Source organism: Phaenicophaeus curvirostris, chromosome 23 (assembly GCF_032191515.1).
Source record: "Phaenicophaeus curvirostris isolate KB17595 chromosome 23, BPBGC_Pcur_1.0, whole genome shotgun sequence".
NCBI classification, from domain to species: Eukaryota; Metazoa; Chordata; class Aves; order Cuculiformes; family Cuculidae; genus Phaenicophaeus; species Phaenicophaeus curvirostris.
In genome coordinates this window covers 3,505,690-3,518,242 of record NC_091414.1, presented here as the reverse complement: position 1 = coordinate 3,518,242, position 12,553 = coordinate 3,505,690, and the positions used below count along the sequence as shown (strand labels likewise).

Here is a 12,553-nt window from a genome sequence, read left to right as displayed (position 1 = left end):
GCTTGTAATTTTAAAACCTGCGCTGACAAGGTCAGTTAATTTTTTTAGGCAAGTTCTTAGGGGGCAAAATCCTGGCAACAGTTCGGGATGAGGGAGGGAAGAGGTGTAGAAGAGGCTTTCAGACCAATGCCAACTGGGTGGGATCGCTCTGAGCCAGCAATCAGCAGGTTGTGCTGGGCTCACAGTGAGGGAAGACGATGGCCTTGGGGTGTCTTGATGTTGGAGGAGGTCACTGAAACCAAAATCAGGAGTGAGGTGGTGTGCCATGAGGAGCATTCCACACGTGCTGCAGCTCCCTGCTGGAGGGGGCACCCAAGGCTTGCATGGTAAGGAAAGCTGGATCACACTGTTCCTGTCTCCCTCACTGAAATATTCAGCTCGCCAGAGGCGATGGCTGCTATAAAAGCTCCAGCTCATCTCTCAAGTTTCAGCCTTGGCTGGGGAGGAAACTCCTGCTCGTTGGTGTCTCTGCTTCCTGCGTTTCAGGGAAGGGCAGCTCAGCAAGCGAGGCAGCGCCGTCTGCCATCTCCTCTGGAACCACGGCTATTTTTGGCAGGAAAAAAAGCCTGGGGACCTTTTAACTTCTTGGTATCTTTGCTTTCAGCTTCTGAATTGACCTCAGGTTAGGGAAAGGTGGGTAAATACCTAGGGGGGGAGACGAGATGGGAAGAGGGCAGTGGAATAAATCATCAAAAATCAGAGCAGCAGAGCAGACCTGGCCCACAATGCCATGCGCTGGAACTGCTTGAGAGACAGTAGACTGAAAATGCTAAGGATCTCTAATCAAATTGGTGATGTATTCAAGTTTTCTGGAGTTGGAAAGCAGTCAAAATAGGCAGTTCCCCTTTAGAGTGGATGCTAAGTCTAATTTGGGGAATATTATTATCAAGAGTTTGCCTGTCAGGGCAATTACAGAGGCTGAGAGTGGTTGAGTTATTTTCTCATCATGACCAAGTGCTCTCAAAAGCATGGGCTGAAAAGAATATGTTTTTTTTTTCCAAAAGAGAGCTTGCTTCTAACATTTGAAATCTGTAAAAGCAGAATTAGTCGAGACGAACTCCATCAGGTTTTGGAGTTGTCTAATTGCATCAGATTAAAACTAAGGTAAAAAGGGAGGAAATGGGCTTCTCTGTGGGATGTATTGGGTAGAGCGGTGATTTTTATGCCAAATTCGGAGTAGAAACAGGACAAAAATAGAGGTGCTTCAACTAATTTTAAGACATTATCAAAATCTCTTATTGCATTTCCAGTAGATCACTCCACTCCTGTTGGATTTGTGTTGCAGCAAGGAGGTTTTGAGCAGTCTGCAATGGTGAGCAGACACAAAAGCTGTTGGAGGCTTTTAACTGTGACTGTAACTTCCTTGGGCTGTGGCTTAAATGCAGTGGTAGATTGAGGCTGCTGAAGGAGAAAAACCCTCAGTGGGATACAGTGCTGAACTGTTTTGTTTGTTGATGATGGAATCCCAGGGAAGGTGTGGCTGCCCCATCCCTGGAGGGGTTCAAGGCCAAGTTGGATGGGGCTTGGAGCCCCTCATCCAGAGGGAGGTGTCCCTGCCCATGGCAGAGGTGGAACTGGATGGGCTTTGAGGTCCTTCCAACGCAAACCATTCTGTGAAATGCCCGGTGCTCAGCTTTGGCTCTCCTCTGCAGAAGGCACCCTCAGTTGGTGTGGCTTGATGGCAGCTCAGCCATGTCTCCTCCGTCCCCTCCTTTCTGAGTGCTTTCTGTTTGTTTCTGTCCCCTCCCATCCCTTTGCAGATGGGGAAGAACCAGAGAAGCTGAACCCACCTGCACTGAAGAATGGCCACACAGTCCCGATCGGTGGTCCCAGTGTATGTAACACAGCCGGCCAGGAAGAGGAGGCCACAAAGTCATCCAGCCTTAGGAAGCCTGGTCCAGCTGAGGAACCAAAGAAAAGGCAGGGTAGGAAACCAGATGTGTTTGAAACTGGTTGCTTCAGATTCTCCCAGGACCAGTTTTGAATTCCATTTGATTCTTCCCACCTTTCTCTAGGCTCTTCAGTTTCTCAGACTGAATTCTCTCACTTTGCAGGCTCCTCCAGCAGCCAATCTGGGCCCGAACCGGATCCACCTCAGGAGCCATATGTTCCCAGACAGCCTTTGCTTCCTCCAAAAAGACCTCCCTCTACATCCCAGGAGGCCAGTGAAGTGCAGGCGAAGGATCCAACGCCTGCCAGCAACACTACAAAAACTGTACCCTCCACCGCAGCCCCTGCTGTGGCAAAGACAGTGAATTCCACTGCTGCCCCTTCCCCAGCCCCCAGGACTCTGCCCCCGGCTCTCGCCAGTGCCAACACTACTGCTCCCACGACCACAACCAGCACAGCTCCTGCCAAACAGCCTCCCGTCCCTCCTCCCAAACCTGTCAACAGAAACAGCAACTCAGTCATAGGTAAGTGCCTCCCTAAGCTGGTTTTTGTACCCTGAGATGTGCTGGAGCTCTTGCTCCAAGAGTCACTTCGCTTCATAAGAGAAGATTTTTAGTGCGATACAGAAAATGCCCTTTCTGTATGAAGACAGGCTGAGAGAGTTGGGGTTGTTTAGCCTGGGGAAGAGAAGGCTCCGGGGAGACCTTGGAACAGCTTCTAAATTCAGTACTGAAAGGGGCTCCAGGAAAGCTGGGGACGGGCTCTTGATCAGGGAGTGCAGGGACAGGACGAGGAGGATTGATTTAAAGCTGCAAGAAGGGAGATTGAGATGAGATCTTAGGAAGAAATGTTTTGCTGTGAGGGTGGGGAGGCCCTGGCCCAGGTTGTCCAGAGCAGGGGTGGCTGCCCCATCCCTGGGAGGGGTTCAAGGCCAGGTTGGATGGGGCTTGGAGCCCCTGATCCAGTGGGAGGTGTCCCTGCCCATGGCAGGGGTTGGAACTGGATGAGCTGTGAGGTCCCTTCCAACCCAAATCTTTCTGTAATTCTACATCAGAGCAAGAAAATGGATGAAAAGGAGCAAAACTGAAGGAGAGCTTAATTCTATGATCACAAATGTCTTTCTTGAATACGGTTGGGTTTGTGCTCAGACTTGCGTTAGCCAGAGCGTACGTGTGCTGAGAACAATGCAATTACTGGCGTCTTCTGCCATCCAATCTGTCCGACATCCGTGTTTCCAACAGCTCCCTGCAGGAGGGAATCCTCGCCTTCTTTTGGCAGGAGAGGGGCTGGTTCAAGTCGAGGGGAAGGCATTTCTGTCAGCTGTAAGACGACATCTTTGGATGTCAATGCTTCACTGAGGGCTGGGATTCAGCTATGGGCAGCTGGGATTGGTGGATAGTCTGTGCGATTTTTGCTTTGTGAGACTGTGGTTGGTGAAAATTGATGCTTTCAGATATCTTTGCAAAAAGCAAAACCGAAAAATACATCTTACACCAGGCAGTGTCTGTTCTGGCCATTGCTGCTGAGGCGTGTGGTTTCCACTTGGTACAGAGAGGCCAGGAGCTGGCAGGGATCACTCAGACTTCCCTGTTTATACCCAGGCCCCTTCTCTAAGGTCTGTGGCCAGGGTGTTGCCTTATTGTCCCATGGATAAAGTCCTTAGATCTTGTCTTGTGGATAAATCTGCTCAGCTGTAATTTGAGCTGAATCCTTCTCCTTAAATAATTGAATGTCTTTACCCCTGTCACTTTTCCAAGCAGATCTGGAGATAGTTTCTTAAAGCTGAGTGAATTCCTGTTCTGTTTAGGAGTTCTAGAGGCTTTAAAGATGCAACATTGATGGAGTAAGTGAGAACTTCCAGCCGATGGCCCATTCATCGCTCACAAACCACCTGTGAATTGTTGGGTTTGAGTAGCAGAAACTAATGCCAACCAGGAATGAGGTTCCTGGGAAGATCATAGAATCATTGAATCATGGAATGGTTTGGGTTGGGAGGGACCTCACAGCCCATCCAGTTCCACCCCTGCCATGGGCGGGGACACCTCCCACTGGATCAGGGGCTCCAAGCCCCATCCAACCTGGCCTTGAACCCCTCCAGGGATGGGGCAGCCACCACTGCTCTGGGCAACCTGGGCCAGGGCCTCCCCACCCTCAACGATTCGGACAGCTCTGTGCTGTTACCACTGAAACAGGAGGCTTTTCCCAGGTGTGCTTTGGGAGGCAGTGGCAGAAGCGAAGATCACGTGCCCGTTCCTGTCTGCTTTCAGTACAAACTCCATCACTCATTCTGCGTGGGGCTGCTCCTCGCTCCAGCAGGTTTTGCAAGCGGCCTTGCTTGGTGTTCACCACTCCTGTACGCCAGACCAGCTTGATTAGTCTGACCGTGCCTGAGCACTCCATGAAATACTTTCTTGTTTTCTTTAAGCTGCTTGCACTCTGCACAGACGGTGTTTGAAATGCCCCAGCGCTCACCACAGGAGGTACTTGTGGAACAAAACATGTGGCTGAAGACAGCAGGAGGCTGTGGAACGCAGGTTGAGGCATGGGCTGTGCCTCTCGCCAACAATGCAGGGCTGGGCTGGCTGCTCCTGCGGCTGCAGGGGTGTGGAGGGGAGGAGAGGAGAGCAGCCACCTCTCTTGTCTCCTGGCTGAGAAGGCGGCTGCAGAGAGAGGCTTTGCAGCTCTGCAGGGCCATGGAGCCGTAACTGCAGCGTGCGAGCAGTCATTGCTGTGCAAGCCTCATTTTGTTGCTGTAGATAAACAGAAGCAGTGGAATGGGCTTGAGGTCTCCACAGGTCTTTGATGCATGCTCAGACTCAGGCGTTTGTGTTTGCGCTGCTGTTATATGCTAAGACAAGGCAGGAGCGTCCATCCAAAGACAGGCCAAGAGTTGAGCTTGTTCAGCCTGGAGAAGAGAACGTTCCAGGGAGACCTTAGAGCAGTTTCCTGTACTGAAAGGGGCTCCAGGAAAGCTGGGGAGGGGCTCTTGATCAGGGAGTGCAGGGACAGGACGAAGCGGGAGGGTTTTCAGCTGCAAGAGGGGAGACTGAGGTGTAATCTTAGGAAGAAATGTTTTGCTGTGAGGGTGGAGAGGCCCTGGCCCAGGTTGTCCAGAGCAGTGGTGGCTGCCCCGTCCCTGGAGGTGTTCAAGACCAGGTTGGATGGGGCTTGGAGCCCCTGATCCAGTGGGAGGTGTCCCTGATTACTGCAGAGGGGTGGGTCTGGATGGGTATTGAGGTCCGTTGGGACCCAAACTATTCTGTGATTCTGTAGTGTGCAATCGCCCCTTTGTTCCCTCGTGAAGATGCTCCCTTACGCTTATTCTCTGAGCAGTTCTGATGTTGGATGCAGTGGCGAAAACGTAAAGCTCAGGAAACACTTTTGGGGAGTGGGAATTTAATCTGCATCAGCAACTTGGCAGCCGCCTTGGAGCTGGAAGGTTTTGGGACCCACAGTGCTGGAGCTCCAGCTCTGGCCGCGGTGACACATCACAAGAGGTTGTGCCATCGGTGCACTGGGTTTATCGCACTGAAGGGAGGGAGGCTGGCTCAGGAGGATGCTCTAAGCAGCACTTGGCCCTTTCCCATCTCTTCCTTCTCCCAGCTACTTGGTCCCTTTCAAAGCCTGATCCTGCCAGGTTTCGAGAACTTTTAAGGAGATACTGGAATCCCTCTGGGCTGGGGCTGATGAGACCTGAGGGCACTCGATGTTTTGCACAATCTGACCTTTAATCTACAAGGGGAAAGTCTGAAAATGCTAAACATCTCAAAAATGCGCCCACCTCTCTCCAGTTATGCAGCCTTATCTCAGTGAAACACTCCCGCTCGCAGCACCCTCTCGTGGTGTCTGGTACCATGGATTCCTCCGAGCTCCGTGTCTGGGCCACCGCTGTGTGACCAGCGCCCAGTGAAACACGCAGTGAATTTGATCCTCTTTAAACAAAACCTTTTCAAGCCCAAGAAACCATTAATAGACAAACGTTAAATGCTACAAACTCCTAGAGCAAGAGCGGTCCGCACTGTTGAACAGGTTGCCCAGAGCAGTGGTGGCTGCCCCATCCCTGGAGGGGTTCAAGGCCAGGTTGGATGGGGCTTGGAGCCCCTGATCCAGTGGGAGGTGTCCCTGCCCATGGCAGGGCTTGGAACTGGATGGGCTTTAAGGTCCCTTCCAACCCAAACCATTCCATGTTTCTATGATCTTCTTTCCTAGGAGCCAAGGGGTGAGTGAGGAGCCTGAACCTGCCTGCTGTGGGTGTTTTCCATGATAGGACACAGTCTCCATTTCTCCCTCCCTCCTGCACTGCCGGCAAACTCTATGTAGTCTCAAGGCTTTTAAATGCTTTTGGAAGTGTCGCTAGTTATTTTGTAGTTGTGGAGAAGCTCATGTGTTGCTTAAGGAACAGAGCGCAGAGGGAGGAGAGCAGGACCTCACCCTCAGGCAGGAGCGGCCGGTAGCAAGGTGTTCTTGGTTGGGTCTGGCGGATGAATGGGAAGGGGGGAAGCACATTCTTGTTTTCTCACTTTTCCTTTCCCGAACAGTGTTTTAATGTGCAAAGGTGCTGTAAACACAACTGGTGTCTGGGATGTCCAGGATGTCTAAGATTCCTTTGCAAACCGATGCTGTAAATATAGCTGTACGTGCCCCAGATACCTGCATTCCTTGGCTGAGGCAGCGAGGGGGTCCGGCTGAGCTCCGTCTGCTGTCACTTGAGGGCGGCTGCTGCTACTCTCTCTAGAGCAGCAGGACACCCAGACCTCTCTCAGCCTGCATGTTTCTGGCTGCTCTCCCAAGTCTTACCTTTGCTGCCCGAAGGACAAGCAAGAGGCACACAACCTGGTTATTCCTGGCACTGGATTCTAGCACAAAAGCAGCTGAGATTGCTCAGTCCAAGGCTCTGAGGACTTTGCTGTGCTTATCCCACAGTGGTGCCTAGCAAATTACCTGTTAAACATAATGGCTTTTGTGGTTTTTATTTTCAGCTGAACTTTCTCAAGCAATAAACAGTGGTACAGCCTTGTCCAAGCCTTCCCCTCCTCTCCCGCCGAAGCGAGGCCTCCCGCCTAACACCGCGTTGGAGGCAGCGATCACATCCAAGCCCCCGAACGACAGGACGGTGACATCGAACCGCCCTGCGCCAATACCGCTCCACATGACCTCTGCTTACCCGCCGCCCTCACCTTCGCCACCGCTGCCCACACACATCCCGCCCGAGCCTCCGCGTGTGCCCCTGCCTGCCTCCACCCCTCTCCTGGACCCTCCTCGCTCCCTAGACCTACCCAAAGAGACTCCTCCTCCTCCTCCTGAAGACTTCAGGTCCCTGGAAGTGTCAAAAAGGACGGCAGAGCAAGGGTTTGTTGAGCCACACATGCTGCCTCGCCTGCCCCAAATCCCATTGCACATCCGTATCCAGCAGGCTCTGGCCAGTCCTCTGCCTGCCACCCCGCCTGCCGAGGGCTCGCACAGGGCTCACTCGCTGCTCTTTGAGAACGATGGGTTTGGAGAAGACAATGGCACCCTGGGCAGGACGAGGTCCCTGCCTGTCACCATCGAGATGCTCAAAGTGTGAGTGCCTCCTGGCAGCAGTGTGGGTTGCGCTGGGCTCGTGCCCCAGCCTCGAGGCTGGGATGGGGAGGGAGGGCTGTGTGCAGGGCTGGTGTCTTTGCGGTGCTTTGCGATAACCCAGAAACCATTCTGCCTCTTGGCTGAATCTCTGTTTCAGCCTCCTGGGGGCCCAGTGCATCTTCCGTGTGAAATTAACTCTGGTTCAGGGATTTTGCTGCTCACAAAGGCAAATGGGTTCCAGACTGGAAACACAGAGACCGATACCAGGAATCCAGGCCTGTCTTTAATTGCACTAAGACAAAACGAAGTCCTGGATTTCATCCATTCGTGGCATTCCTTAGCCTTTCATTTTGCAAAACAGAAGCGGGGAAAGGACTGTCCTGTATTATAACAGAGTTGAACTTGCAAATCCCAAAGTAGGAGGGTGGGAGGTTCTGCAAAGAACCTGCCTTTGGCATTTCCTCTGCCAGATCTCCCTGTGCTTTGGGAGAGGGGATGGTTGCAGGATCGTGGGGCTGCTCTGGCATCTCTGATTCCTGGGGTCCCTTCAGAACTGCCTTCTGTGGGCGGAGGAGAGCGGACAGGGTGTTGATCCCAGGGGTTAAGAGATGTAATAGTGTGCTTCTCGTTAGTCCAGACGATGAGGAAGAAGAAGACGATGACCAAGAAGAAGAGCAGAATTTGGGTCCCCGTGTGTATATTGGAGATGTGCCATCTGTCACCGTCATCCCCAAACTGGTACCCCAGGTCCTGCCAGAAGAGCAGGAAGGAGACGAAGGGATGAGCGACTCGGACTCGGAGGGGCCCATCCTGTACAAAGATGATGAGGATGAGGAAGAAGATGAAAGCCACAACAGTAAGGCTTTGACATTGCAGCTGGTGTTTTTCCCCCTCTGCTGAACGTGTGCCTGGCTGTATTGAGCTCTGAATCAAAGAACTGTTTCACACAGCAGCTGGTTCTTAGTTTCATGATGTACCACATGTCCTCACTTTTCCAAAGGCTCCACAGCCAAACCGTACGCTCACCTGCTGAGATGACCCCTTCCAGTTGCAGGTGGCTCCTGCAACAGCTTGTGCTGTCCCAGCCCTCAAGGTGGGATGGCGTTAGGTGAGCCTGGCATCACGCAGGAACGCTGGCTGCAGCTGTAGTGACTGGCTCTGGCTCGCTCCGGAGCTGTAGTGCAGAGGTGGGAAAGCAGGTGTGAGGGGAGAGTGCAGCTGCCAGGGGTTCGCGGCTCATATCGCTGGTATCCTGATGCTTCTCCTCCCCACAGGCACGCTGGCTAACAAAGTGAAGAGGAAAGACACGCTAGCTATAAAGCTGGGGAACACAACCGCGCCACAGGAGGAGAAGATTGTCTTCCCTCGGAAGAGCAAGGAGGAGTGGAATGAAATTCGGCACCAGATTGGGACAACGCTGATCAGGTATGAAGAATGGAGGAGGGTGTAGGGTTTGAGCCGTCGGTGTGGTGGGACTGGACGACGCTGTTGCCATGTTGCCATTTTGATAGGAATGGTTGGACTCGATGATCCGGTGGGTCTTTTCCAACCTAGTGATTCTATGATTCATGTCTAAGCAGCCTGTGCTGGTATGTAAGGGATGGTTGGGCACTGCTGCTAGGTCAGGGCTGGGAGGTTAAGTGTTGCCTATCCCCCTAGGCTGTAGAAGCTGGAAGCTCTTCCTGGAGTTAAGCAGCATCTCCTGACAGGCCCCTGTTTCCAGATGCTAAATGGGTTGTGAGGAGTGAATCTCAGGGACTACAGAAACGTTATGGCTGTGAAATATGGGCGGTGTGAAAGACAGGGATGGAGGCAGGCTGAGTGCTGATGTGTTAGGTGGTGAATTAAGCTGGGACTATTGATGGTCTAGGCTCTACCATCTCTTTGAGCTCCCTGCAAAGTTGCCTCTGAGCTTTTGAGAGGCCGTAGTAGTTCCCTAAGCTTTGGAGTGGAGGAGAGCACACAACAGGGCCACTGTGATCTCCACCAGTGGGTTGAGGCATGTCGGGGGAGGCTTTCCAGTGCACTGAGACCCAACAGCGAGTTCCTCATCCCCTGCTGAGGGGTAACCAGATAAAATATCGTGCAATTGTCATGCTTTTCTTTAGGCGACTGAGTCAGAGGCCGACAGCGGAAGAACTGGAGCAAAGGAACATACTTCAGCGTGAGTAATGCTTCCCTAGTGGTCCTCAGTAATAAAATAAGTTTATTTTAACAACTTAGATCGAGTCTACCTGGAATCTGCTTAGAACTGGAGGACCGTGCTGTGTTATTTTGCTGTAGAGAGGCAGTTCTGCTATTTCTCCCCAGTACTTCATTATAATCAGACACTGGCACTGGGTGGAATCAGAGCTTAGCAGTGGTACCAAGCAATACAGTTCAAAGCATCATAGCCTGTTCCTTTCTGCCACCTCAGGGAAAAGCGTTTGGACCCTGATGTTCCACAGCAAGGGCTGCTAAAGGTGTTTTTGTTTGGGCTGGACTTTTATTTGCGGTCCAGATGTTAGAGTGTTGTATTGTGCGATCCAAAAAGCAGCAGTTCATCGCTCAGCCACTGCTGTTTCTCTTGGCCACATCTCCCTCTGCAAAAGCTTTAAATAAACATCTCGAGGAAAGGGAAACGTCAGTTCAGGAAGTTTCCGTTTAAAATATTTATCTGCGCTGCTATTCTCTTTAAACACTGAGCAAATGGCTTTGGGGAGGAGCAATTGGCAAAGTGGCTCGGGTGTATTTTGACAATTACAGCCGTTAATCTTTAACGTACGTACGCGGGGCTGGAGGGAGTGACACGTGCTGTGTAAAAACCCATATTGCCACTGTCAGGGGGTATTTGAGTACTTATTGCATTGCTTTGCCTGCAATAAGTGCAGACACTTCAGGCTATGTTGATAATCTGATAGAGGTCAATATTCTCCAGAAAGCACTCTTCAAAACGTTCACAGTTTAGCCCAGACATGGCCAATTTCATCAGCTAAAACCAAGCGGTTGGGCTCCCAATTCCCTTTCCCCTTCACCCCTAGGAAAAGGGAAATGAGAGGAAGAGGATTTGCGGGTTGGAATGATGCTTACAGGAAAAATGTATATTTTCCCTTGGCAGCGAAAAATGAAGCCGACCGTCAAGCTGAGAAGCGCGAGATCAAGCGCAGGCTCACCAGAAAGGTACTGCTGGCTCTCGTGCTGTGATCGCCATCTGGCCGAGCTGGCGGGGATGGTGGTGGCGATGAGCACATCGTAGGTACCTCGCTGTGGGTGAAGTCACAGGGCTGTTGTGTAAGTGTCCCCGGTGCCCTCTGACTGCAGTGGCTTTGGAACACAGGCTGTCGCCAGTGGTGAACAGTTGGCACTGCCGCCACGTGTGTCAGGGGCAGATCTGAGCTGACATCAGGCATAACAAGCTAGATGAGAACTAAACTGGGCTCCTGGCACTTGAGAGATTTGCTAGTGCTGGCCTGGCTTTAACAGAGTGATTCAGTAGACGCAGCTTTTACACCAGGCTTCCCAAAATCCATCTCTAAAGTCATAGCAGCATGGGAGAACTGAGCAGAGCAACAGCTGCTTTTGGCTATTGAATCCAAGTCACTTCTGGTTGGGAAGAAGAGACTTCCCAAGGGCGTGCAAGTATGAAATGGGAACGCTGCTGTTGCTGAAGCAGGAAACAGCCTTGCTTGGTTTGGAGGTGCCGTGCAGGGCTTGCCCTTGCAGTGGCTGTTCCCAAACCCCACAGCGGCTTCCTTCTCCTTGGCAGTGAGGCCTTGGTTCTGCCCTAGGCTACCTCATGATCTAGATGAGATTACCCTGCCTGTAAGCGGGTCTGCCTGCTCCTCATAGGACCTCGCAGTGTCTGTGGTTTGGGTCCAGTGACGGAACTGGCTTTAGTTTTGCTTGGGATGCTTATTCCTGAACAGCTTCGTGGACGTGGCACAAACTAACTTTCTTTGTTCTTGGTGGGGTTCAGCTTAGCCAAAGGCCCACGGTGGCAGAGCTGCAGGCCAGGAAGATCCTGAGGTTTAATGAATATGTGGAAGTAACAGATGCTCAAGACTATGACCGGCGAGCGGATAAGCCATGGACAAAGCTAACGCCGGCTGACAAGGTAACAGGGAGTGCCCTGTCCCCAGGTGTGGATAGAGGAGCCAGATCGGGGTGTCTCATGCAAAAGGGTGTGAGCCAAGGAGATCTGCTCCGTTTCTTTTGCTTCACCTCTTCGTCTTTCCCTCTGCCACCCCACCAAGCACCACCAGTGTCCCCTCACCCCGTGTGTGCTGTACCCAGCCCTGCTCCTGCCCCTCCGCGGTGACATGGAGCCCAGGGGGGCAGGGTCTGCACGCCAGCCTGGCCTCTGCCTCAGCTTCTGGGATGCCAGGAACAGGGTGTTGGTCAGAGTGCTGTTCCTTGCAGGATGAGGCAGGCCCAGGCAGGGAGTTGACAGGGAATGGGTCTGGTTTTGTCTTCCCTGGCTGCCTGCGGGGACTGGCCAACCCTCCATGTGGAGGCAGATCAAACCCAGCCAAGTGCGAACGGCCTGCAAAAGCTGGGGTGGCTGCTGCAGTCCCAGCTCTTCCCTTTGGTAAGGGAGCCGTGAGACTCAGCCCTGCATATCAAAACTGCTCTTAACCCTTCACGGCTGCAGGGTGGTACAGATCAGCCCTGAGCAGGGGCACCTTCTTGCTATGTCTGCGCTCCCTTGAGATGGGAGACAGGGTTATATATACACATGCCTTCACAGGAGATAAAAAAGATCTCTCCTTCTTTGTGTAGGCTGCCATCCGGAAGGAGCTGAATGAGTTTAAGAGCTGTGAAATGGAAGTCCACGAGGACAGCAAGCAGTTCACGAGGTGAGTGAGAACACGTTACTGAGAGTTTCAGTCTTCTTGGGAGCACTGTGCTGCAGGGTTGGAGCTGAGAGGAAGAATTAAAATCCTAGGAAGATTGCTTGTACAGCAGCTGGGGATGTTATGTCCCTTTCTACTGGTGTTGGGTGACCAGAGGAGGAGGAGGCATGAATTTAGACTGTTCTTCCCTAAACTGTGGCTGGTTTGAGGCGAGGGGAAACGGTTTTCAGCTGAAAGAGGGGAGATTGAGATGAGATCTTAGGGAGAAA

At 52.2% G+C, this 12,553-nt stretch overlaps 1 protein-coding gene across 4 annotated transcripts in view; it reads left to right on the top strand.

The window, feature by feature from the left end:
* The window catches only part of PHACTR4 (phosphatase and actin regulator 4), a 73,147-nt gene that overhangs the window by 58,944 nt on the left and 1,650 nt on the right, over positions 1-12,553 (top strand). For all 4 annotated transcript variants that reach the window (XM_069875354.1, XM_069875357.1, XM_069875356.1 and 1 more), the window contains 9 exons: positions 1,761-1,925; positions 2,055-2,414; positions 6,870-7,452; positions 8,085-8,308; positions 8,727-8,877; positions 9,561-9,616; positions 10,550-10,611; positions 11,408-11,545; positions 12,211-12,287. In XM_069875354.1, coding sequence (XP_069731455.1) covers positions 1,761-1,925; positions 2,055-2,414; positions 6,870-7,452; positions 8,085-8,308; positions 8,727-8,877; positions 9,561-9,616; positions 10,550-10,611; positions 11,408-11,545; positions 12,211-12,287 — 1,816 coding nt within the window. The remainder of the gene's footprint in view (positions 1-1,760; positions 1,926-2,054; positions 2,415-6,869; positions 7,453-8,084; positions 8,309-8,726; positions 8,878-9,560; positions 9,617-10,549; positions 10,612-11,407; positions 11,546-12,210; positions 12,288-12,553) is intronic.